General features: G+C 34.8%; 1 protein-coding gene across 1 annotated transcript in view; it reads right to left on the bottom strand.

Annotated features, from left to right (window-relative positions):
- Positions 1-529: 529 nt before the first annotated feature.
- Positions 530-25,991, bottom strand: part of AQR (aquarius intron-binding spliceosomal factor) — a 43,307-nt gene continuing 17,845 nt past the window's right edge. The window contains exons 14-35 of the mRNA XM_015813577.1: positions 25,589-25,691; positions 24,051-24,171; positions 22,458-22,599; positions 21,488-21,666; positions 19,526-19,693; positions 18,443-18,612; positions 16,855-17,096; positions 16,025-16,165; positions 15,141-15,210; positions 14,524-14,634; positions 13,122-13,231; positions 12,612-12,747; positions 11,188-11,397; positions 10,337-10,474; positions 9,112-9,183; positions 7,705-7,892; positions 6,571-6,742; positions 5,088-5,258; positions 3,913-3,998; positions 3,254-3,428; positions 2,993-3,106; positions 530-1,015 (exon numbers count right to left, since the gene is read on the bottom strand). Of these exons, the coding sequence (XP_015669063.1) occupies positions 755-1,015; positions 2,993-3,106; positions 3,254-3,428; positions 3,913-3,998; positions 5,088-5,258; positions 6,571-6,742; positions 7,705-7,892; positions 9,112-9,183; positions 10,337-10,474; positions 11,188-11,397; positions 12,612-12,747; positions 13,122-13,231; positions 14,524-14,634; positions 15,141-15,210; positions 16,025-16,165; positions 16,855-17,096; positions 18,443-18,612; positions 19,526-19,693; positions 21,488-21,666; positions 22,458-22,599; positions 24,051-24,171; positions 25,589-25,691 (3,280 nt within the window). The 3' untranslated portion in view covers positions 530-754. The remainder of the gene's footprint in view (positions 1,016-2,992; positions 3,107-3,253; positions 3,429-3,912; positions 3,999-5,087; positions 5,259-6,570; positions 6,743-7,704; positions 7,893-9,111; positions 9,184-10,336; positions 10,475-11,187; positions 11,398-12,611; positions 12,748-13,121; positions 13,232-14,523; positions 14,635-15,140; positions 15,211-16,024; positions 16,166-16,854; positions 17,097-18,442; positions 18,613-19,525; positions 19,694-21,487; positions 21,667-22,457; positions 22,600-24,050; positions 24,172-25,588; positions 25,692-25,991) is intronic.

The following is a 25,991-nucleotide window of genomic DNA, read 5'->3' as shown; positions in this document are numbered from 1 at the left end:
GAGCCGCCCGGGCCGCCGTCCCTCGCCGCCCTCGTCAGCTCTTCCTCCGGCCGAGAATCAAAGGCCGAGCCCACCGCCGGGCTACCAGGCCGCACCCCCAGCTCAGGCCGAGACCCAAGAGACCGGGGAGCTCAGCCGAACCCAGGGGGCTCAGGAAGACCGGGGGCGACCGGTAAGTAGTTCCTCCCGGCCGCCGGAGGACCCAGCACCCTAAATCAGGGTCCAGGCATAGCCTACGACCCTCCGAGGCTTCCCCATTCTTGTGGGCTGCGGCCCGGTAGTGGGCTGTGGCCTGCTGGCCACTGGGCCATAGGACAGTCTGGCCCAACCTCCCATTTGTGCTAGCACGCCTGCGAAAACGGGCCACCGCCTCGGCCGTGAAAACGGGTCGCTGCCGCCTCGGCCACAAAAATGGGATGTTGCAGACGTTTCTTTACTCTAACTAGGTAACATCATTTGTGCTGATCAAAAATAAAAATCTCCCAGAATTTTTTTCAATACCAAAAAAAGACTCAGAGCAATAATTTAAAAATGTTTTACTAAATACATTGTATACACATAAAATGTGATGCCATTTATGTCTGCTCCTTGATTATGACCACATAAATGGTTCATTCCATATTTATAGTACAAAAAAATGAAATCTTAAGTATCATTAATATTTACAGCAGCTGACCTATTAAGCCAATGGATACATATGGCATCTATGGTCATTTTTTCCTAGCTCCTTTTTTCAGACCTGAAAAGGCAATGTTCATTTATCAGCATCGAGTTCTGGTTCACTGTCTTCACTGTCACTATCTCTTCCAGGATGTTCAGGCATTTTCCGATGCTCCTCCTCTTCCTCTCTTGTCTTTGGTTTCTCGTTCAAAATGTTGTCTTTTATAGTATCTCCTGACGTAGATTTGATTTCAGTTTCTATTTCCATTTCAGAGTCCTTACTCTGGATTACTTCATTTTCTTGAGGTTTGGATATTTCACTTTCTTCAACAAGTTTTGGAGGAGGTAATAAATCCTACAATGAAAAAAAAATAAGAAAATGTGTTTTGTTTAAGAACAATTTCAACATAATACAGATCAAACCTACATGTACATCAGTAAGAAAAATCTATCAATGTAAACTACATTGGTTGCAAAGTCACATGCGAATTCTGACAAGTAACTTGTCTTAAGTTTATTTTATTGGCGTGGGCATCTATAACAAATTAAATGAAATAAATAAGTGAATTTTAATTGATATGATATCCTCAACACAGAATTCTTTTATTTGCAGGTTTATAAGTGAGGGGCATTGTATAGTTTTCAATAAGTTTATGTTGATTCCACAGAATTTTTGAATGCTCTAAGATTAAAGAGAATTCAAATAAGTAAGCATTTGAATATGCTGAAATTTTGTGAATTATTACATGTTACTTAATGAAAACAGTTTTTTGTTGTTGTTTTCTGAAGAAGAGAATTGCTGTTTGTGGGACAAAAATCATAATATTTAAGTAGGTCCTTATAGAAAGGAGTAAAGACTCCATTAAAACTTTAATATACCTGTTGACTCAAGATGAAAACAGGCTAATCCTTAATTAAATAATACTAGAAGCCTTTCTCCAGTCTTATCTTTCTGATATAAAGGCACAGGAACAAAGGGTATGTCTATCTCCTATAATATTCTTTTTCATAGTTCCACGTGGAGTTCTTGTTTACATTAGAATTTAAACATGGAATTAAGCTAACTTTCTACATATTCAACTATTCTTCTAACAGCTGTATATAAATTTGATGCTGCAATGAAGAATAGCACTCAAACTTAAAACTTACTAAATGACTGTATCTGGGTTCCATGCTATGTGGTCAAAAATGATATTTTTGGTAGACTAATTATAGACATTCAGAAAATCTAAGCCTCTTAAATTAGGGATTCCTTTGTATTTGACTAAATATATATTTTTATCTGCCGGATACAAACTCAGACTCCTTCTGTGATGCAGCTGGTACAATTTCTATCCATATACGATTAGCGTCATTCAGATCTTTTTGTAAGAAAACTAACATGAAGTTAAAAATAACATTTTAATAATGCAATTGAAAATGCACTTCCAGCATCTCCAAGTCTGCGGGAATGAGCTATGTACAAACATGTTTAGCTAGATGCAAATAGTATCAAGAGTAAGAATACAATGAGCTTCCCTTCACATTAATTAGTCACAGGAGTTCCCAGTCATATCAACAAATCTACCCTAGTGGGTGCCAAACAATTTTCTACAAATAATAATTACTTCATAAAAATTGTTATTCTTTTTTCTCCATAACAAAATTCTTTGTTATTTGCTTATTTTTAATTAGCTCTGGTTTCAAAATGAAGTGGATGGAACACGTAGTATATATTACCAACTTTTATTTACAGATATCTTGAATGAACAACTAATATATAAGTGTAATACTTCTCATGCAACAGCTATTTTCAGAGGTTAATAGAACTATGGTTTATCAACATGTAAATGAATTTAATTTAGATACCTGGCTTCTTCTCTCAACTTGAATAAGATGAATTTAGGATGCTTTTAATTAACTGGACTGTCATGCTTAAATCCATTAAATTGATTAATCTTATTTTGAGCTGCTATTCCTTCTCCTGTACTGATTTTACTGTCTGCCAATATCACTAGATTCTGTTGTTATGGGAGACTAATAAAATTTCTCTTTGTCAACTTTCTGTATGTTAAATATAATTTTATAATCTCTAGCGAAGTTCAGCTACAAGTTTTGTCTGACTCACAAGACCACAGCATATATCATTTTCTCTTTCTCCCCGTCCTCCAAATTGATAGAATTAGTTCATACTGTTTACAAAGTTACCTAAAGCATAAAAGACTTATTAAAAATAAAATCAACCAAGTCAACTGATTTTCAACTATGTTCATTTGTTATCAGAAAGTATTAACTATGTTTTCACTCACAGCATTTAAATTAAACATGTTTTTCTCAACTTTTATTCCTTTACCTGACGATGTTGGTGTGTATTTCGTATCATATGCATATACATGTTGTACACAAAATTAGCCATCTGAGGCATATTTTTTATAATATGAACTTGATGAGATGGATGTTCTCCATTCTGAGGAACGTAAAAAAATGATAGTTAGAAAATTTTGGAACTAAAACAACAACCACTTCTTAAGTAAGATAAAAGAACTAATACAGTATTAATGATATATTTTTAAACATTTAAACATTAAACATAATTAAAGATAGTTTGTTGTACCTGACGGGCAGTCGGAAAATACTCTCCAGGGACTATATACAGTTGAAGAGGACGAGCCGTAAGCTGGCTGAAGGCTGGAGTCAGCTCAAAGCAGTTCTGGAATAGTGACACTCTTGCAAATATATAGAGACCAAGCCTGGCTCTTGACATAGCAACCACCAAACGCCGGACATCCCTTCAGGAAAGAAAAATTAAACAGCTCTACTAATTAAAACCAACAATATTTAGTTTTTCACTTAAACACTATTATGACCACACACAACAACCCCCCCCCCCGAAAACTAAAGCAGGAAACCTATTTCTTTTCAATGTGAAATTTAATACAAATTAATCCCCATTTTTCCTTTAAAACTGAAGATAACAGTTCTGATACATATATTTCTGTGTTAGAAACTTTAATCAGCAATAAAGATGTTTTAAAAAATCAATTTCATAATTAGTCTCTAAAACTGGACGCTGGAGTTAATGTTGCACTTATGGAATACGTTAAATATAAGTATGGACAAGACAGAAAACAGGTTAAATGTCATATTCCATTGGCTCACTGATAGATAAAATGGGGTTCAATTGAGTTTCTACTCATAAATAGTCCATAAATACATCTGCTCATACATACTCCATTTATGGTAGGATTGCACTGAAGATACATTGTTGCTTACCTCAAGTGTCCAACTGCTTTTGTTCGCACAAGTGAAAGGATGATATAATCATTTTGCTGACCTTGAAACCTGTCCACAGTTGTCACCTAGCAAAAAAAAAAAAGTAGGTTAATTAATTGCTCTCTCTCTCTCTCACACACACACACACACACTTAAATAAACCAGCCTATGAAGTTAATGGTATCAAAAGAAAACTACTGTAGGAGGACTGGCAAAACCTGGGGGGGGGGGGGAGTTAAAAGAACGATTAGTCTAGAATCCCTGCGCAGCCACAAGTGAACTTAGTCCAATCTTCCTTGAATTCTGTTGACCCTTATTTAACCCCAAGCAGGGGCTAACTGTTAGTTGAGAAAATTCCTGTGCATAGGCATGATTAGCAATAAATCTGTTTAACTGGACTTTCACAGGCTCACATGTGGACCTGATTTTTTTGTGCCTGACAACTATTGCTTTATTAAGATGACTAGCTAACAGCAGTAAACATACAATTTTTATTAGAAGTATATACTTATTGATCTAAGCACTCCCTCCCTCTATAATGTAACATATGACTCCATATGGAGGTGAGTGCAACCCCGTTGGATTGTATGGACCACTGTTTTTCTTCCATTCCATTGCAGTTTTTGTCAAATTTGATGTCTTGTATTCTTTATTTTTGTTTCTTATTGTATTTTTTAAAAATGATTTTACTTGTGAGCCACCCAAAGTCATTTGGAGTCAGGTGGCACATAAATCAAATCATTTTTTTTAAAAGGAGATTCAGGGTCAGTTTCCATCTATCCTTTGTTTTGCAATGACCACATTTGTCTTCATGTTTTTCACCACCTGGGAACTCACATTCTCCTTAAGGATTTATTTACTGTTTTTCAACAAGTTGGTAAAAATATTTACTTTTAAAATGCAAATCTATGCTTTTTGTAACACAAACTGAATACAAATTTTCTATACACATCTAATATGTCATAATAAATATTTATTATTCCTTGCAATTGACCAACTAGAAGGCTAAATTAAAGTAGTTAAAATAAGTTAGATAGGGAAACAAACGAATGACTTCTATTTTACAAAGTATGCAGTTCACAAGCAATATTCAATATGATCAATGTGCTCTAACAATGGTTACTTGCTCTACACTTTGCTTGAGATATACAACTGATTATTATTTGGAATATTACCTTATTTGGCCTTCCAATCAATGGATTATTCCCGCAACGCTGATTGATGATATCCCGGATCAGATGTTTCTGCCCATTGTAAGTTGTCAAGATGCTTATCTTTTCTGCAGGGTATCCTAGTAGGCACATGTACATGAACAGTGCAACAACGTATTCTGCCTCACCAAGATTCTGGATTTTTTTAAAAAAACAAGAACAAATCTGTTTCGTGTATCAAATCACAGAATATTCATATAATTATGGTCAGGGGGAAAATCACTCCAAGCCTCACTGAAAAGAAGCAACATGGACCAGGCCTATTTTAATCCTCCATGATCTGCCACGGAAAGGCAAAGAAGTCTACTTTCTGCTGAGGCAGAGCCACACTTATTTGATCTATCAATTGGGAAGAGGGGGTATTTCTATGCATGCACAGAAGACTATAAACATAGAAGAAACCACTCTGCTCCAACAGAAGTAAACTGTTATTCATGGAATCACTTTAATAAACACAGCTTGGAGGGGGGAAAGCCAGATTCCAGTCTATTTTGTTCTCCTAATTGAAACATAACTGTTTACTCTCCTTCCAGGAAGAAGGTTAAGTTTAAATTCCTATATCTTGCTTGTGACCATTCAAGGTGACAAACGCACTGAAAAAAGTGACTGATGACCATTGTTCACACTTAAAGACTTTTGCAGCATTTCCACGATCACGTGATCAAAATTGGGACCCTTGGCAACTGACTCATATTTATGACGGCTGTTGTGCCCCAGGTTCATGTGCTTACCTTTTGTGAATTTCTGACAAGCAAAGTCAATGGGGAAGTCAGATTCACTTAACGACCACGTAACTAACTTAACTGCAGTGATTCGCTTAACAACTGTGGTAAAAAAGACTGTACTGTAAAATGGGGGGAAACTCACTTAACAACTGTCTCGCTTAGCAATAGAAATTTTGTGCTCGACTGTGGTTGTAAGTTGAGGACTACCAGTAGACTGACTAGTCTCCAAAAAGAGTAGTTTAAGCATTCTGTGAGGGAGATGGGCAGTTTCTAAATTTGATACATAAACTATCATTTGGATCTCTTTACAAATATAAAGTGGCAGTAATTATTATAATTTAGACATCAACTTGTAAGACTTTGTGCCATCTTCAAAAGGAGAAAAAACTCTAGGGTATTTTAAACCCTGAGATACTGAAGCTTCTAGGAAAAAATATCCTTTGTTATTTATTGAATTTATATCCTACCTTTATTCCAGCCATGTGACACTGACTAAATACATCATCTCAAATAACATTTTCCGAATGCTGGAAGTTGTATTATGTGTGTGTGAAGAGGAGATACTGCACTGCTATTTTTGCAACTTAATACCATAAAATTTGTTAAACGTATTTTATCCCACCATAATAAAGTACATGGATATATTATAAGCCTTTCTGTTTTCATAATTAACTGTCTGAAAAATGTTGTTAATATAAAAGCTAATGATATGCATTGCTTACCTGATAGAAATAAGGATTCGGTTCAGATTCTCCCATGCCATGGAAATCCTCTACATTTATAAGCTGGAAGTCATACAAAAATCCAGCATTTGCTGTTCTGAATTCAGGTAAGAGTTGTACATGTGGCAAGTTGCCCAGTATCTTATATCGCCAATTATAGAGATTACATAAGCTTTATGAAAAACATAATGAAGATAGTAATTAATTCAATTCTTATAAAATTATTTCACTATTCTCGGTGTCTGTAATTATCTGAAAGAAGTATAATATTAAAATCTCAACGATAGCTATCTCTCTGGACTGCATCAAGCAGCAAGCTGACAAAGCATGTTTCAGGATCTCATTCTAAATAGATGTATTATATATTTTATCTATTAAGAAAAATCATTTTCAAAGCCTTTTAGCACAATCTACAGAATAATCCCATTATTCAGTATTAAATTGATGAAATGTAATCTGAATATAAAAGGCCTGATGGCCTTCTTAAATTAGTTCAATAAACTCAATATTACAAACATTTTTAATTTACTAAATTCCTTAATATACAAAATATGAAAAAATGTGTTTGAACAAATTAATTCCTACCATTTGCATATGAAAGGATAATTAGTTATTCTTGTATGTACTCAGTTTCAAATGGTTTGCAGTATCTTACATGAAGCAACAAAAAACCAAAATCATCATAATCACAACATTCTGTAATGCAGTGGTCCCCAACCTTTCTGGCTTTGTGGACTGCCAGCGGTGGCAGCGAGGGGAAAGAGGATGGTTGCACTTGTGTGCCGCTTGCACAAATACAGCTTCACATGCTTGCATGCTCACAGGCCGCGTGGGTGGCCCAGTTCCCAACAGGCTGTGCCCCGGGAATTGGGGACCCCTGCTCTAATGGAGTTAGTTTAATCATCTATCACCCCCACATGCATTCCTGAAGATCCATGAAATGATTAACAATGTAGCAGTGTAAAAAGGGAGTAGCTACATGGAAAATACCAAGAACATTGCAAAGGATAAAGTATATTTCAAAATGGAAGGACTAATTTCACTCAAATTAAAAACCAATTGCAATGTATCCTTATTATTAACATTTTTTTCATCAGACAAAGCCTTTTCGTTTAAATTTTTCTCATGCCTTACCTTGCTCTTGCTCTCCCTTGGGCATCCAAGTCAATAGTTGGCACTCCCACACGAACAAACCGTGTAAAAAGAGACTGTTCCATGTTTGAATATTTTTGAAAAGCCATATTTTTAATGACTGGTGGCAACTGATGATGATCCCCAATCATTATCCACCGCTTTAATCGGCTGAACCCATCTTGTGGGTTCTGTTAAATACAAATAAGATTCTAGCATTAGCATTATTATAGATGATTGATCAAAAACTATGATTGTACTGTAAATGATTGAACTGATTTAGTACATTAGCTTCTACATACCAATTACATTAAACAATTACAAAACCAAGAAAAAATGAGTTGCATTTGTAGATGTGCTCTTGATGCAGTCTCTGCCAGCCATTTCTGCTGTTGGAGTCAAAGTGAAGAAGCTGCTATATTTTCCACACAATTTTATCTTAAGGAATCTTTCTTATCTGTTACCCAGGAGCTGAACTGGATTAAGGGCCTAGTCTAACACTGGCTATCCCAAAGACACTAGTCTTGTTTCTAGCCCACACTGGTTGCTTTCTATCTGCAGATTCCCCTATGAAATAAGTGAGACTTGGGCTCCAACGATAAATATAATTTGAAACCCCAGACCTCCATTCCTTCTCATTAAATTGTAACTGAGAAATATCAACTTGCAATTAACTTTTTTTTCTATGTGAGAGAATATTTACATTATTTTTCATCTAATTCCCAGTAGGATTAATCTGTAGTTGTCCTGAATTTACAGAATTGTAATCTCTTATGAATGGGTAACATGTGCCTAACTGAAAACAAAAATATCTTTCACTGTTGTAGCCTTTGGATTAAGGAACTAGTCCTAGCATGTCCCTTCAGATGACTCAAGTTTGCGATTCCTGGTCTAGACTATAAGAATATTATCTCCTTTCTTCTGAAAATGACTCAAATAGAAGACAGATTCTTGTCAAGCAAACTTTAAGCTATGAATCATATTTCTAATATAATATTTAAATGACTTAATAATAACAGAGTTGGAAGGGACCTTGTAGGTCATCTAGTCCAACTCCCCACCCATGTAGGAGATCCTACACCATTTCTGACAGATGGGAGTCCAGTCTCTTCTTGAAAGCCTCCTATGGTGAAGCTCCCACAACTTCTGAAGGCAAGCTGTTCTATTGATTGATTGTTCTCACTGTCAGAAAATTTATCCTTATTTCTAGGTTGAATCTCTCCTTGATCACTTTCCATCCGTTATTCCTTGCCTGGCCTTCAGGTGCTCTGTAAAATAGATTGACTCCCTCCTCTCTGTGACAGCCCCTCAAATAAGACTGCCTCCTATTCATAAACATCATCCCACTGGAATAATAGTTTCTTATTAATTTGTAAAGATAATAAATTGATGTAAAGGTTGAGTGCTCACCTGCAAAAGGAGTGGTATAAAAGTTTCAATTTCCAATATCTGAGCAGCCTCTTCCATTAAGATATTGTCATACTGAGAAATGACAAATGAAATATATTAAGCCAAACCCAGAAGCTGAAGGAGCAGAAATGCCACAAAGACAACTGAATTAAGATAACGGTGACTTGCTTATCAAAAGGCAGATAGGTTCCAAAATGTAGTAAACAAAATAATGTAATCATAATTTATTTGCCCTACAGTAATTAGTAATTGTAATTTATTTTCAATTTTCTGGATAATCTCATAACTTCGTTTGCCATAAAAAATATGAAAAGTTCAGACAGAATTTAGTTACTCACATAACTCTTATCCATCCACTGTCCAGAACTATTATTTCAACAAAGTACCCAAATTCTTTTATATTCCTTTGTGGTTGTTATAACAATAACAAGCACTTGAATTAGCACACTTGCAACATGCATAGATCTGTCAGGATATCATTTACTTGCTTTGTGAGTAGATAAGGAATAGAAAAAATTGCCCATAGCTAAATAAAATGTTATAGTATTTTGTTTTATGTGTGCTTATGCATGGTTTGCCTATGATTTTTTTTTAAAGAAGTCCCAATTGGCTGTGTTCACATAATGTACTAAACCATAAACCATGGGTAACAAACTACATGGTTGGATATAAACATAGTACTAAGCTTTATGTGGCTTGTTTGGTTGTAGCTCAGAGTAATGTTTGAATTCAGTCTATGTTGAAACATTTTAATAAAAGTAATCAATAAAGTGGTGGCCAGTATAGCAACTAAAATAAGAATATGCCTCTTTATTTTCTTTCTATAATATGCACCTTGATTATCGATAATCTTCATTAGTGTAATGTAACTCTTTTAATGTCGATCTCTTACAAAAGGATTTGAAGCAAGCAGGAATGTGAATATAGCACATATCTGCAAAGTCTTAAAAGCAACACTTCTGCAGCTTTGTGATTCCAGAAAAAAAGATTTTAACAACTTGCAGACAGATGTGGTATTCATGTTTCCACATGTGCTGAAGCATCTTTCAGAAATAAAACCTAAAGCACTGTATAGTCCTAATCTTTAAAAAATCTCCACAAAATTACACTGATACAATCATCATTTGAACAGCCAAACAAATCTTTAATGTAACCGACATCTGATAAAAATAGTCAAGACAACAGGTTTAAGAAAGTTTCAGTATTTTGTGCACTATGATATTACCTTAAATCCCAGCTCAACCAAGTCATGGCGTTTCAATGCAGCATGAGTACAAGTCATTGCAATAATCTTTGCTTCCTTCACAAGTAAATATTTTGATCTGTCTAGTCCACTACGGAGCAGTTCAAATGCTCTAAATTCCTACAGAAAAAGATTATACCCAAAATTTTATGAAAAAAAGATCAGAACAGTAAAGTCTTCAATAAGCTGTTAAGTTGTCATCAAACAGAACTAATATATTCCAGAGCACTAGGGCTCTACCTGCATATCCACGCTCTACATGAATGTCTTTGGAGGCTATCCAGAAGCTACAATGGAGGCACAATGCAGTAGCTTGGGAACTTACAAGTACAACATAGTACGCTCATGTAACACCACTACACAGGATTCCTATACTTCTAGGTGAAATTAAAGGTAATGGCTACCACTTATAAAGCCCTTCATAGAATAAGGGAACTGTTTATCTCCACTGTTTCTGCCCATCCCATGAGATCCAACACATGAGATCCAACAGATTGGATGACCCCCAGACAAGGGTCAAAAATGGTTTGCTCCCTAAAAATTAGTATTAAAGTATATCCACTAACAAAACAAGAATCTTTACCTCACTCAAAGCACTTTAAATTTGGAATATGGTGGGGATGTTGTTGTTTTTATCTTTAACGAGTGTTGAAAATTTAGTATTCAGAGCAGCTTACTATGTCTATTACCTTTATCAAAGGGGGGGAGCATTCACTGCTGAATGAGATCTGATTTGAAGCACCTTATATAAATCCATTATAGCACTGTGATATAGTTACTTCTTTCTAACTAAAAATGAATGTCAGAGCATTATTTGATTTTGTTAATCTTACCTCAAGTTGAGTAAATATTTTCTTGATATGTCTAAAACATCCTTCAGCAATTTCCATATCTTCAGTGTAAGATCTGCCCTTAAAAATTGGCTGAGGGGCATTTGCAAAATATTGATGAAAAGGAAAAAAGCTGCAGATATCAGCAACTTCCGGAGGCTTGCCGCCTTTAGCTTTCACTTTGCTCATGTACTCTTCCCAGCGAGACATTACCTAATTTTTCAGAAAAAGATACATTAACAGACCCAGAGTCGAAACAGGCTTGTACAGAATTATGGAAATTCACTATGGCTTTTGCACTTTGCTCCCATTATTAAATCATCCTTTCTCACCAAACCCTCTTGACTACTGTGGTGCAATATACATGAAGGAAAGAGGTAGTATGGTGTAGTGTCTAAGGCAGGGGTGTCAAACTGCCGGTCTGCGGGCCGGACGCATCAAGAGGAAACCGCACCAACCCCATGACCAGCAATGGGGAAAAAGTTGCAATACGTCACGTGACGTCATTGAGTTTGACATGTCTGGTCTAAAGGATCAGGCTAGAAATAGGGAGGATACAAGTTCTAATTCCACTTTAGGCACAAGGCCCACTGGGTAACCTTGAGCCAGTCACTTTCAGTCGTAGGAAGTAGAAAAGGGCAAACCACTTCTGAAAAACCTTTGAAAGAAAGTTCTTGTCCAAGAAGTTGTCAGTAGTAAAAAGAAACTGATCTGAAGGGACTAAAAAAACCCTCTCCATGAAGGAACATTATTGAAAAAGGAGTTTGAAAATGTGGAAACATTATCCTCTTACATGTGGGGTTTTTTTTGAACTCCATTAAACCTTTAATTGGAATTTGGGTAAATACTAAAAGGACTTTATTTCTTTTCAGAATGCATATCATAATGATCAAGCTGGCTTAATACATTCAAATATATAATCAAGACAGATCATCAGCCAATTAAGACTCCTTTATTAATGCCATACTAAGACAAAATCACTGGCCTTTTTAATTGTGCTTCCTAATGTACATAGGTTTAACAATAGTAACAAAACCAAGTAAGAGCATAATTATAGCTTTAATTGCCACTTACGTTTTAAAACGAAACACAACTAGCATCTCAGTCCAAAGCTTTTGGCCAATTCCTATGTTTGTATTTGTAATACATTTAGGGACATTTAAAACATGAGCATCTTATATTCCAATGTGCCTCAGATTAATCAAAATCATGCCATTACAAGACTAACATATTGTTCAATGAGGCAATGAATGGGCTAAAGGACATATCCTATAGCCCATTCGTTGCCTCATTGAACAATATGTTAGTCTTGTAATGGCATGATTGTAATGGCAAGGTTGAGCAGCCTCCAGAGTCTGGATACTATAGTGACAGCACTGTCAATCTCTATCACTTCAGACTGTAAGTCTGTTCTATCGGGTTCTTACTTGATATAAAAAGAAATGACCAGCTGTTTCACAAGTATAGGACACATCTCCTGGGACACCCAAACTCTCTTGTAATCGCCCAACTTCTCGCAGAAGTTCCAGTCTCCGAGACAGAACATAATTTACTCTTCCATACCTGCAGATCAGATTAACACAATGAAGATATATAATTGAACTGAAAAACTCCTTTTCTTGCACATTTTATTTAATTTCAAGTCATGCAGCCTTTAATATATTCCCCTCATTATTATATCAAATGTATAGATGCCTCATTATTATAAAATAAACTTTCATAGCTCATAGGCTGAAGTATCCAGAAATAGTGTAAAATGTTCTTTACAGGTCCAGAAATAAAATTTCCCTAGGACAGAAAATTGCATCATAAATATAAACAAGTCTTCTTGACCAATCTCTTGCTTTAGTGCAATGAATAAAAAAAAATAGGCAACTTTTTTTTGGGGGGTGGGTTAGATTGTGCAGCTTCATTTTTTTAATTTGCTATTAACTCACCTGCTAAAATCTTTCTCAGTTTCCAATTCTTCCTCTCCATGACCAAGACGCAAAAGGTGACGCTCATCAACATCTAGAGCCATGATTTTCTCAAACAGTTGGTTCAAAGCCTAGAGGTTAACAAGAGGAATCAAAAGAGATGATTTAAGAAAATTAGATGCTACTAAAGGGAAGTTTGACATACTAGAATAATTATTTCTCTTTTGGGAAGAATCAAACTGAAAACAAACATGAAGAGAATATTTACATTAGGTACCAATCACTAAATGCAAGGCCTGATTTGTGCTTTGAAACAAACCCACATTTTAGAACAGACATTTCTTTACCTTGGTTCCTTTATGCAGGTATATTTGTACATATGTATTTTTATCTTGCTTTTATTATTTCTATAAATAACTCAAGGCAGCGAACATCCCCAATACTCCTTCCTCTTCCTATTTTCCCCATAACTAAAAGAGAATGACTGGCCCAAAGTCATCCAGCCAGCTTTCATGCTTAAGGATGAACTAATAATCTTAGCATATCGTACCTTAGTAATCGCATCATTGTATTATCTTAGTAATAGCTTAGTATTCATATCATGATGTCCTAAAACGTATGTTGGGTATGGATAATTGCTCTCTCTCTCTCTCTTACTCTGTCTCTCTCTCTCTCTGTTAGTTTCAATAGAACAATCTTCCATGAATTTGTCTAATGCCTACATTAAAACTTAATCTGATTAAATCTCATTGAATCAGCAACTAATTTAAATTAATTATACTTGAATGAAGAGCATAAAAACACTCTTCATCTGGTTTGCCAGAAGGTCTATTGCTTTGCATACGAATCCTAATTCAACCAGAGGCAAACTCAGATACCAAGAGCCTCTCTGCAAACAATCCATAATAATGGACAACACCACTGAAAAGGTTTTCTCAGAGGTCTTTAAATACATTTTAGTTTTACCCAAGACTTACATAGCTACTGCTTTATTCAGTGAAGGATTGACATAAATGACAGTAAGGTCTGGGCAGGATTATATGGAAGAAATGTTCCTTCAGAAACTTGATCTCAAACCATTTTCACTTCTAAAGATTAATTCCTGTGCTCTGAATGGATTTTTTTTCTATTTATGGTCTATATCACTATACAGCACTACATCACTGATCCCCAGAAATGTCACCACTATAAATATGTCTTCTCCTGACCTCGTGATGAATCTCAACTTAGTTCAATTAGTGTCAATACCTGCACAGATACATCCAAATGGATAGTTTCCCAGATCAAATTAGTAAATCAGTGAAAAAACGTTATTTCCTTTCTAACTGGGCCACTAGCAATGTAATTGGCAAATGATGCATTTCTTTTTGAAATTAAAATAAAAGCAATTTAAGAGCAATAAAGGAACGTATGGTCTATTTACCTGATTGGAATGTGTAACAATCAGAGTCCTCTGCTCAGGAAAGTTGTGATAGAGGTTAGATATTATCTGCACTGCCACATCAGTTTTACCTGTACCAGGTGGTCCTACTACCTGCAGGGGGGGGGATACATAATATAGTTGGCATTTTACTCACTTGAGGAAGAGCTGTTCAAAAAGTTAAAAATTCAGAACAATCAGAAAAATAAAAGTCTTTTTAAAAATGAAGCTATCATAAGAAAGAACATTATTTAGGAGGGAATAGAATGTATATTTCGATTGGGAAATGAAAGCATGAGGGACAAAATACCAAGAAGCTCTAGATCTTGAACATGATTCTGAGCCAGAGTTTATTGGTTCTTTTATGATTTTCAGCTGGAAAATCAGCTGAAACTCCAATGAAAGAAAGTCAATTTTAATAAGCTTGCATAATTAATTAATAATTGTTGTTAAAAAACGTCCAAAATTCAATTGACTTCTTTTTTAAATTTCTAGTGAAAAATATGAAATCCTTTGCTAATGATCATACTGCATATTGGGAACCATTTAGTTTTCCATGTTTGGTAGAAAAATGTAGAATTCTTCACTAGTTATTAATAAGGTATATTATTTGTTATTACCATTGTTAAACCAGGTTGCATTCCTGCACGGATCGCTTCAATCTGGGTATGAGTAAATTGTATGGTATTGCTGCAGATTGAATAAAAATTAAATCAGTTAATTCAGGGCATGGCATATTAGTTCCAATTTAATTTATCTGATGCTTTTATGTTTATTTCTATCATAGTTATTCATCCTTTTAAATCATAAAAACTTGGTTACCGTATTTGCTTTTTAAAGGAATCTATACATAGCCAGAGAAAAGAATTCCTGTTTCAAAAATTGATACAATATTACTCCAAGTCATTATACTACCTTTCCAAATGAAACTACAGGTCCCCCTTTGTAATTAGAGTACTGCAAGCCAACTGACTTAAAGCAATAATTTATTCTATTTCAGAAGAAATATTTTAGTACAAAGCTTAAACAGGTTATTTAGTGCTAAATAAAACTACCAATAAAACTACTCACTAAAGTATCTACAGCAGTAAACAATATAATACTGTTACAAATATTAAAGGTGTACAAAGCATTAAAGACATGCTCACAATGTGTACAGTACTGAATTACCAAGAACAAAACATGTTTTTTTCAATTCATTAAAGCAGCTGCATCTTTTGCAAGACTCATGCAGCTGCTTTGAAAACTGATTCCAACTGCTCATGTATGCAGAGCAAACATCCTGACTGCCAGCAAAACAAAGTGACTGTCCATTGACAAATTTACTGCAATTAAATAATGACATCTCAAATCTTATTAGCGGATTAACTCCAGATTACGTAAACATGAGTTTTAAAGTTGTTTAAGGAGAAAATTACTCTAACAAACATGCCCCTAATATCTGGATTTGTTTGAGTTAACCATGTCACATATGTACTCCCACAAAAAGCTACTGGAATATTACCGCTTAGGTTGATTGTATGGGTAAGGACCTCTGTTAGGGATGACATGTGGCTCAACCACTAGTGTTTTAGAGCTTTCGGTATTTTCTTCAACACACTCTTTCCGTTTCTTTCCTGCCTCACATCTGATTGGAAATGTTATCCTATGGCAAAAAAAATCACAGTCCTTCAGATTTAAATGCTGCTTGATTGTTAAAAGACCACTTTAGACAGGGAATGATCAGAACCATCAGATTTGTAGGAAAAATTCAAAAGACAATATGACACAGAAAAACTGAGTTCTGGAATGACTGAAGATCAAGAGTACAATTTTTAAAATAAATGGTTCTAAGAAAAGAGAGTCAAGAAACAGTTCTATATACAAGACAAGAACTGTGGGGATCAGTGACAACACAAAATAAACATTTTTTTTAGGGGAGACAAAAACAGGAAAAGCAATTAAAAGCTGAGACTTCATACTAATAAAATAGAAATTAAGGGAAATTTAAAAATTGCTTTATAATCATAAGAGAAGAAAACCTGCATTGTTGGGCTCTTGAGTTACAATGGCACAAAAGCTACAGTTTGGAATATCCAGAGGCAAAAATTTCCTTATGCAGTTGTAGGCCACTATGAGAACAGACTTCTGGATGATATGAGCCAGGGATCTGATCCAACAGGGCACAGCTTATGTTCTAATGAACTTGTTCTGACATTACAGAAATACATTTTTCAAGAATATAATACATGCACATTTCATCAGTGAATAAAATTAACAGTGCCATCCTTTTAATGAAAGACATGCTTATTAAAAAAAGACTTTCACATTTGTAAAAAAGAACAAGGGTCTCACCTGAATGGAGGAATTTGCAATGCTTGGTCTTCCACTGTTACTTTAATGTTGTATCCAGGAAAGCTAGCTTTTAAGTGATCAACGGAAAGGAAGGTATCATTAAAATCCAAGCAGGCAATCTGATTTGGCATTTTTGAATAGTGAGCGCTGCCAGGATCACCATAACCAAGGATAATGTCATGCAGCCAACCAGGAACAACACAGTCTGTATTCATCAGATTTCTTATGGTCTCCAGAACAGCCTGTAATAATTTAAAAAATGCATGATAATAATATTTATTATTCATAATTCATATTTAACTGCACAAACCTATTCCGGCTACTAATAGATGGTTTTAGCCTGGCTGATTGAAATACATTTTCTGCTGAGATCAGCTCATAAAAAGCTTCTTATTGATCATTTCGCTACAGAATACATATAAAATGGACTTTTATGGATTATATTTTACCTCTATTTTCGTATGTGCTGTTAATACTTTTAAATTTAAAGGTATTTCTGCTCCAAGAACTATATAGAAAAAGGTTGAGAAAGCAGAAGGAATGAAATAAAATGAATAGTTTTAAGTTCATCCTTTGTAGGAACACCAGGACATACTGTAATCCAGGCATGTCAAACTCGTGACGTCATGTGACGTCGCGCGATGTATCAGAGCTTTTTTGCCATTGCCGGCAATGGGGTGGGCGCGGCTCCGGTATGATGAAACCGGCCCATGGGCCGGCAGTTTGATATCCCTGCTGTAATCTAACGCCTGGATGCAGTAAAGGACTGGATGAGGGCCAATAATCAATATTGAATCCTGGCAGGATAAAGACTCTGTGCTTTCACAGATGTCATACTTCTTTATGCTAGCAGTCAACATAAGACTTTTACCAATTTTCCCTTGCAAGCTCAGCAAAGAAATCATGCTTCTGCTATTCATTTGATAAATTATTCAATATTTCTCATTAGCGAGAGCAATTTATCTCATTTTCTCTCATGTGAGTTAGGACTCATACAGCAACTAAAAGATGACAATTCTCTAGGATGCAGCTATCCTGTAAGGAGATTGAACCTAATCAATTGGTTTAATTTTAAACCTGAAAAAAAATGAAATTAAAGACACTGTCAAGCCTTTTTTGGCATTACTGTGATGTCTGACTGTAACTAAATTGCAAATAGTCTTTCAGAACTTCAAAGGAAAATCTACAATAAAAGTCTGAATAATTGTTTTTTTTGCCTTTGAGGCACTTGAAAGCCATTTCACTTAGAAAAAGCAAATGTCATTTTAACATATTTATTGCAATACAAGCAATAGAAACAGATGGTTCTGGTGGATATGCTTCATTATTTGTCTTGGAATTTTTCCATCGCTAAACAATGCTTACTTAGCATTCATTATTCTTTTATAGCATTAGCTATTAAATTTAACTGGAAGTAAACATTTAGATCTATCTTATGTTTTTACCATGGCTGGTAGCACAGATTGGATAGAGACAACTGTAGCGCAAAGAAGTAAACAAAGACTCCTTTTAAAAATTTGTGTTTAAACAAATATTCTGGAGGGTAAAACACAAGCTACTTGGGAAAAGAAAACATACCACAACTTACTTTAAAATTGTTTTCTTTGGGTTTTCTTCTCATTATTATATTAAATGTTTCATATACATCTTCTGTTCTACTTTGGATGGTACTGGCCATGTCTTGTTGATATTGATTAGGATCCAAGAACACTCTATATGTTCTTGAGTCACCTTTAAGTCTTGGTTTGGGTTCCGGCCCTGCTTATAATGAAAGACAAATCAAGTTTAAAATTGATCAGATACAAATTAAAAAAAGAAAAATCATAAAAAAATCTTTTAGAGATCGGTTCAGGCTGTAACCTGAACTTATTCCACTTTTTACTGTTTCTTTCCCCCTTGCTCGCTCCTATATTGCATAAAATTGTTTATTTTTCTTTATCACCAGTGATCAACTTTCTGAAAGGAATAGCACTTTTACATACTACTTTGAAACCATAATGGTATCCAAAGAGTGCATCCCATTTTAATGTTGCATCACAGCCTTATTGGCATAACATCTGGCAAAAGTGTATCTGCTGAAATGTATCAAGTTAAAATGCATTGTTCTGACCTCAGAAATGTTATGATGTTGTTTCAATCACTCCAGAAGGGTTCTAAATCTAAACTGCTCTGTTTGGTGTAAACAGTATTGCACATCCCACATCTTTACATTAGGTATACTACATTATCATTGTTTGTTTTGGTCCAGATAAGGGATCTGAAATGTTAGCTTCAGAGTTTCAACATTACTAATGTTGAGAATATAATGGACAATATATCCTCAAATGATAAGCTGATATTTCATTCACAGCCTTATTTGCTTTCCCTACACTCCCTAATAGTAGGAAAATGTATTTCAAAAGCGTAAGTTATTTTTTTCTCTTTGCAAGTAAAAAAAGTAGCCAACAAAGTAAAGAGCTGGGGCTGACAAAATCAATCATCTCAGCTCTGTCCCTTCAGAATGAATACTTCTTTAATATTTTTGGAAGGGTTGCGACTGCTGCTATTGAAAAAGGAACATAATTAAATGGCATATTAAATGGCATAATTCTGATTCCAGTTTATACCCACTCATATGGTCAGGGATGAAATTTTACAATTAACAATTTCAACTACAATTTTATTATCATACCTTCTTCAATGACACGTCCCTTATCATCCAGCATACCCTGGATTTCACACCCCCTGACATAAACAAGACCAGATTGTTCCACAAATGGCTGCCTTCTATCAAACTTGGTACCATAAGGCTGTGTGGGTCGGACAGTAATTAAAAAGCAGACATCATGTTTGCGCAAACCTAAATGTAATGAGAGGAAAAAAAACCAAATTCATGTTTTATACTTTTAAATATAAATTTAAATATAAATGTGGTTTAAGAGAATGTAATTTAAGTCCACAGAAACAAAGTCAAATAGTTTTGAAATAACATTTATGAACCTATTCAATAAAACATTACTTTTGTCATTGGACTTCCAGCAATGTGTTTTTATAGACTGATCTATAGACTTGTTCCCAACCAAAAGGTCTTAGTCAGAAATGTGCAGCTTTACAAAGGAATTCATAAATTATATTTACTGTTCTCAGCCAATCAATTGGGAGAGTTTCCTTTCTCCTCCTCTCTCCATTAATCTTCTGCTACAGATGTTCATAGCTTGACATTAGATTTCCTCATCAAAGTATGTAATGATCTGCCTCACAACACTCAACGAGTTTTTACTCAACGATTCTAGGGCAGGGTGTTATGTGCTGAAATCAGTGTAAATGTTTAAATAACAATAGATGCTGGTTTTAACTTTGCTGTAATTTTATTATCCCTGATATTGTAATGCTCTTTTCATTTTCAGTGCTCTTTTGAATTCTTAAGGAAAAACCAGAGAAAGGTAATTAAATATATGCCTGATATAGGCATGAAAAATATTATATTACAATCACACTAAATTTGTTTTCTGGTAGCAAGAGATCTGTCTAGAGGCACAAAAAGCTGGATTAAAATTTCATAAGAACATATTTGGGATTTTAATAGGAATCCTCCTATAAAATATATGTATCTATATTTACAGTAGTTTCAATATGGATCTTGTTAACAAGGATGCTTCCTTGTGATCTATCTATCTATCTATCTATCTATCTATCTATCTATCGATCGATAGATATCACAAGGAAGCACAGTTTGCAAGTTCTTCTAATACAGAGAAGCACAGTTATCTCAATGTTCCTTTCCATTTCTTTATGGAAAATTCTGTCATTTTCACATTTCCAAGTTAGCTCAGCAAGATTAGAACTTCTTTTAATGCCCATTAAATGCCCAGTTGATTTTGGATATCCTGATGGCCATTTAGCAAATGATTTTAAATGATATGTTTGCATTATTTTCCTATTTAATTAATTTGCCTTTTGGTAAATGTAAGAAAGTACAATGGATCATGATATAATTAATACTGTCTATCCATCATATTCAACTATGACAGCTGAGATGAAAATCCCAAATTATATACAGGTTAGCAGTCCTGTCTGTCATTCTTGAATGTTCTAGTTCTGCCTTCTTTACATCCTAAGGGCTTCCTTGCTATCCTGTCAAAGCAGGATTCCGGATTGTGAGAAAATATATTAAGCTGATCTTCCCATTCAATACAATAAAGTAGGAACAAATGTAGTAAGTGGAGATAGGTATAAGCCTTTTTGTGACTTAGGGAAGTAACATCTATATAGCACCACTCTGTCAATAATTCAAACATTAGCCTTGTGAAAATGAATATTAATCCTTGATTCTAGAGAAGAATTGTAAATTTAAAAATTAGGTATGCTTTACAAAAAAAATAATTATTTTGTAATGTTTATATGATTTGCCATCTAATATGTGCTAACGGAAAGAGTTAAAAATAATTACCTATTCGTGACTTTGAAGATTACAATTTTCTATTCAAACTGAAGAACTTAATATACAGAGCAGACCTAACATTTGACAATTTGTACCATTTACATGTTTTACTGAATATACTATAATGGTGTTTTTTTTTACAAAGTTAACATTCACTGGGAAATGAATTAATGGCCTCTTAAGGATTTGCTACACCGACACACTCAAACTTACCTTCCCATTCATCTTTGATGTTGTCTCTAATGTTCAAGTTAACTGTAACATCTGCACGGACTCTCATAGGCCAATTTTCTCCTATGTTTGGCTTTGCCACCTCTATGATGGTGAAAGAGACAATGGGCTGTGCCATTCGAGCCCATCCGCCAAAGACGACGCCACCATATTCTGATTGCCTAATAACCAAGACCAGAAATAAGAAGCTGTAAAGCTTTAGACACACACACAAAAAAACCCTTATTACAAACTTTCTATTGAAATTCCTTGGAAACATCTCTAGAAACAAAGAATAAGAAATAACCCATGGCCTTCAAAGCAACTTTTCATCTTCACAACACCATAATTAATCTACCCAGTTGAATAATGATACCCTTTCCCATAATCTGGTCCTGGAAAATTAGCTTTCTGGGTGAACATGAGAATAAAACAGTTAGAATGAAATCCATCCAACATTCTTCTAATTTAGTTAATTTCTCATAGCTCAAAAAAGAAAAAAAAAACGATGACAAAACAAAAAGCATCACAGGGATGGAAAATCCTTTTTAGTGCAGGTAATCCTCAACTTACGACCACAATTGAGCCCAATATTTCTGTGAGACATTTGTTAAGTAATCTTATCCCATTTTACAAACTTTCTTGTCACCGTTAAGTGAATCACTACAGTTGTTAAGTTAATAACACGGTTGTTAAGTGAATCTGGCTTCCCCATTGACTTTGCTTATCAGAAGATCGCAGAAGTTTATCACATGATCCTGGGACATTACAACCGTCATAAACATGAACCAGTTGCCAAGTGTCCAAATTTTGATCACGTGACCATGGGGATGCTGCAACGATCGTTAAGTGTGAAAGACGGTCATAAGTCACTTTTTTCAATGCTGTTGTAACTTTGAACAGTCACTAAACAAACTGTTGTAAGTCAAGGACTACCTGTACATAACTTTAATGTAACCACTGTATATATTACCATGGTTTCATCCTACTGACACTATCTTCAATATCTTGTCTGATTTCATAAGTAGACTCCAGACGAAAAAGATTGAAATTTCGCAGGAGGTAATCATGAAGAGTCAGAAACTGTAAATTCAATTTTGGGAGGGCAAGACAGCCTGGAAGAAAAAAACGGATGGGAGAAGAATTTATCTCTAGTTTCTTCTGGGAATTAAAATTTTTGTATTAAATACTGCAGCTGCAACTCTATACTATACTATACCAGCAAGCAAGTCTCACTGAATTCAAACGGAACAATTTCTTTTAAGTAGAAATACAGAGAGTTACAAATCCAAGGCAGAGATCTAAGCTTATTTTGCCACATATAAAAGCATTGTTCATAAAAAGGGTTGTGGTCAAATGAACACTCTTGCTGAAAGAAGTGGAGCAGATTACATGCACTGATTTCCTCTTTCAATGCAATCCACGTTTGAGTCAGGAGAATAAAGGTATCATCACTATACAAAGATATATATTTGTACTCCTGAATGGACCCAGCTGAGTTGTACTCAAGTTAGTCTAAACCCATATTCAAATATGTGTTGTAGACATATTTTAATATTTACACGTACCCCTAATGTCAGTTTTAAATTGAAAGGTTAAAGATATATGGATTTGTACCCCAAAGATGCAGTGCCCATTTATTGGACGAGGAATATACTGTCTACAAAGGAAAATGTACTCTCATTCATGTTTTAGGGTACCTAAATCTACTTCACAGAGGATATATTGAAGAGGAACACTGTATAATTGTCCTCCAGCACATGGATAAAGACCTGGATGTTGTAGCCAAGCTCTTCAGATTCTCTCCTTCTCTAATTATTCTCTCCTAGAGCTGTACAATATATTCCATTTCCAGTATTCCAATTACTGAAATGGGATGATTCCATTCAGTAATGGTCCAACTTGGAATAGGCTTATCTGAGGTAGAACTATTTCTAGCACACTTAAAAGATCCTGGTCTGAGGAAAAGCCCATTTCATCCTTGGACCCGTCAGACTGACAATTCCGTGTGACAGAAGATTCTGCATCTAGTATCTGCCTTTAGGGATATATGTTTTCAATAATTATGTGAAATGTCTCATCTATTACCATATTTAGTAAATGCATTGCCTTTGGAAATTAAATTCCTGTTTTCACTGTAACATCATAAAGGAAGATCATGACTGCAGCAATAAACTATTCCTTCCTATTTTTAGAGAGCCGTGCTTTCCTTCCAAAGAGGCCTTTAGCACAAAATCCTAGGTCTTCATAGACTAATAAAACTTAGAGAACTGTTCAGTATTCTTTGGGTCACAGAAAAACACAGGAAAATAAATATTCTTCACTAGTTTACATTTTTATCCAACTTCTTTGTTAATTGTCCTTATATATATATATTTTTCTAGAACATCAGCCCAATAGGGAAAAGGAGGCAATATCTTTCTATCTCAATGAATCAGGGAAGACAGCTATCCAAAGGAAATAGAATAAACACTTTCCACAGAGAGATTCACTTAATTTTTTAAACTCATTTTCATAAAGTACCTTCTTGTATTCAGAAATCTAACTCTATTTCAGCAAGGTTTACCTTCCCCAGAATAGTATTCAGTTGGAACAATATTTTCATCCCAAATAATCTTTTCAGTGGGATACAGAGGCATCTGATTAAGCTGTTGAATTTGAGAAATTCTACGTTCATGTCGAGAGACCTAAAAACAAAAACATCTTTATGAGTGCCAACTGCTTGCAAAGAAAATATTCAGATGCTGGAATTAACTTGGAAGGAACTATACCAATTTGGTCTCTTTCTAGCTTATCACAAACTTATCCAAATGTTAAGTTCTGCAGAAACAGTCCTTCTGAAGATGTTCCCACTGTCAGAGGATTCTGGCATGTTGGCCATGTTACTCTCAAGCAAGGAATAATTTTTACCCTTCTTTAAAAGAAAGAAATATATAATGATCCATTTGTTTTGTCAGGCTTTTAGTTTAGTTAATTTGTTCTTTTTTGTAAATATGAGTCTGTTTGTGTCTGTGTTTCTCCTTTGTAAGCTGTCTTGAACATTTAAGTAGACAGGTAAAAAATAAACTGTATCAATAACTGTACGCACAATTTGATAACTACATCAAATAAAGACACATAGGTATACAATAAACTTCACTGGAGATAACTATCTCCAAAATTACTAGTAATAGTTTTGATTACATTTATTATAAGGAAAAGGTAAAGAACTGGGTTCTTTTAAAAATGTATCTGTCAACAGTTCACTGAAAGAAGCTAAATAATAACAGCATTGAATAGGAGGCCTGGGCTGGTCTCAGAATACATGGCAAATGTCCACTGACACATTAGCAACATTGTAAAGAGATTTGGCTGACACCAAATACAAGAAATTGTTTGGAGTGACAAATGTCACACAATATTTAGCATGACTTCCATGCAATACAAAATGTGAACTCAACTATAGCATGCTAGCAACCTGTCTCTATACCAGCCTATGTATCTTGAAAAATGTAAAGAAGAGTATTATAAAACCAGTATTTATTCAAACATTTTGTTTCCAAAATGTTAATCAGTAAGTCTTCTTCCACTGTACGTTGTCTTTGAAAATGAACATAGCCAATAATTAAAAGCTGTCCAAATTGACAGCTACAGTATATCCTGTCAACATGATTTCCGTATTTGAATTGTGCTGTGTGAATTATTTCTTTCACTTGAAACATACACTGATTAAAATATAATTCTATTGCTTTTACATTTTTCAAATAATCCAGGACAATTCTTTGTGCTACTGAGATTTTAACTTTTTATATTATTTTCTAATGTGTGTTTATTAAACACAGTTGGAAGATGGGATGTAAGCTGAAATAATCCTAAAAAGGATAAACATAATATTTTTGTAGATGCCACAACTTTTGGGGCTTTTCCTTCCTACCATAATTTATTTACACTATCCGCCCATTGCCAAATCAGATTCTGAATGACCATCTGAAATAAACCAAAAAGCTATAGGTAGAAGAGGCTTTCTACTATTCCTTGCCAGCCTGTCACAAAGAGGCATGCTCTTCAAAACCAAAACAAACAAACCTTAAAGAATTCATTTAAGCAAGAATAACTTAAATTTACCAATAGTTCAAGCAGAAAACCTTTTTCATAATTTGTATTTTCTTCTTCACGTAGGGCTGGCAGTAAGCAGAGATATGATGCCACCTGGTGGAGCATATCTGGACTAAATAACAAAGAAATGTATTAAGAATCTTTCAGCTGTTATGAAAAAAATGGGCTGCTTATTTTAATATTTTTATTTACTTCTATCATAAAAAAGAAAGCAGGAATGATCTACTTGGTCAAAGAGTTAGAAATAGTAAAGTTATATTTTAGTGAAACTGCCAGTTTGTTACTATGGCAAAGTAACTTCCTATGCATACAGTACTTTATCAAGATTTAATACTACATTTATGAACAAAATCATGTACAGCTAGGGAAGCACTCCTAAATTAAGATTTACCTGTTGCAAAATTGGTTTACC

The sequence above is a fragment of the Protobothrops mucrosquamatus genome, unplaced genomic scaffold, assembly GCF_001527695.2.
Source record: "Protobothrops mucrosquamatus isolate PMUCROS unplaced genomic scaffold, P.Mucros_1.0 scaffold170, whole genome shotgun sequence".
NCBI classification, from domain to species: Eukaryota; Metazoa; Chordata; class Lepidosauria; order Squamata; family Viperidae; genus Protobothrops; species Protobothrops mucrosquamatus.
Note: the sequence above shows the minus strand (reverse complement) of the source record. Positions and strands in the feature narration are given on the sequence as shown.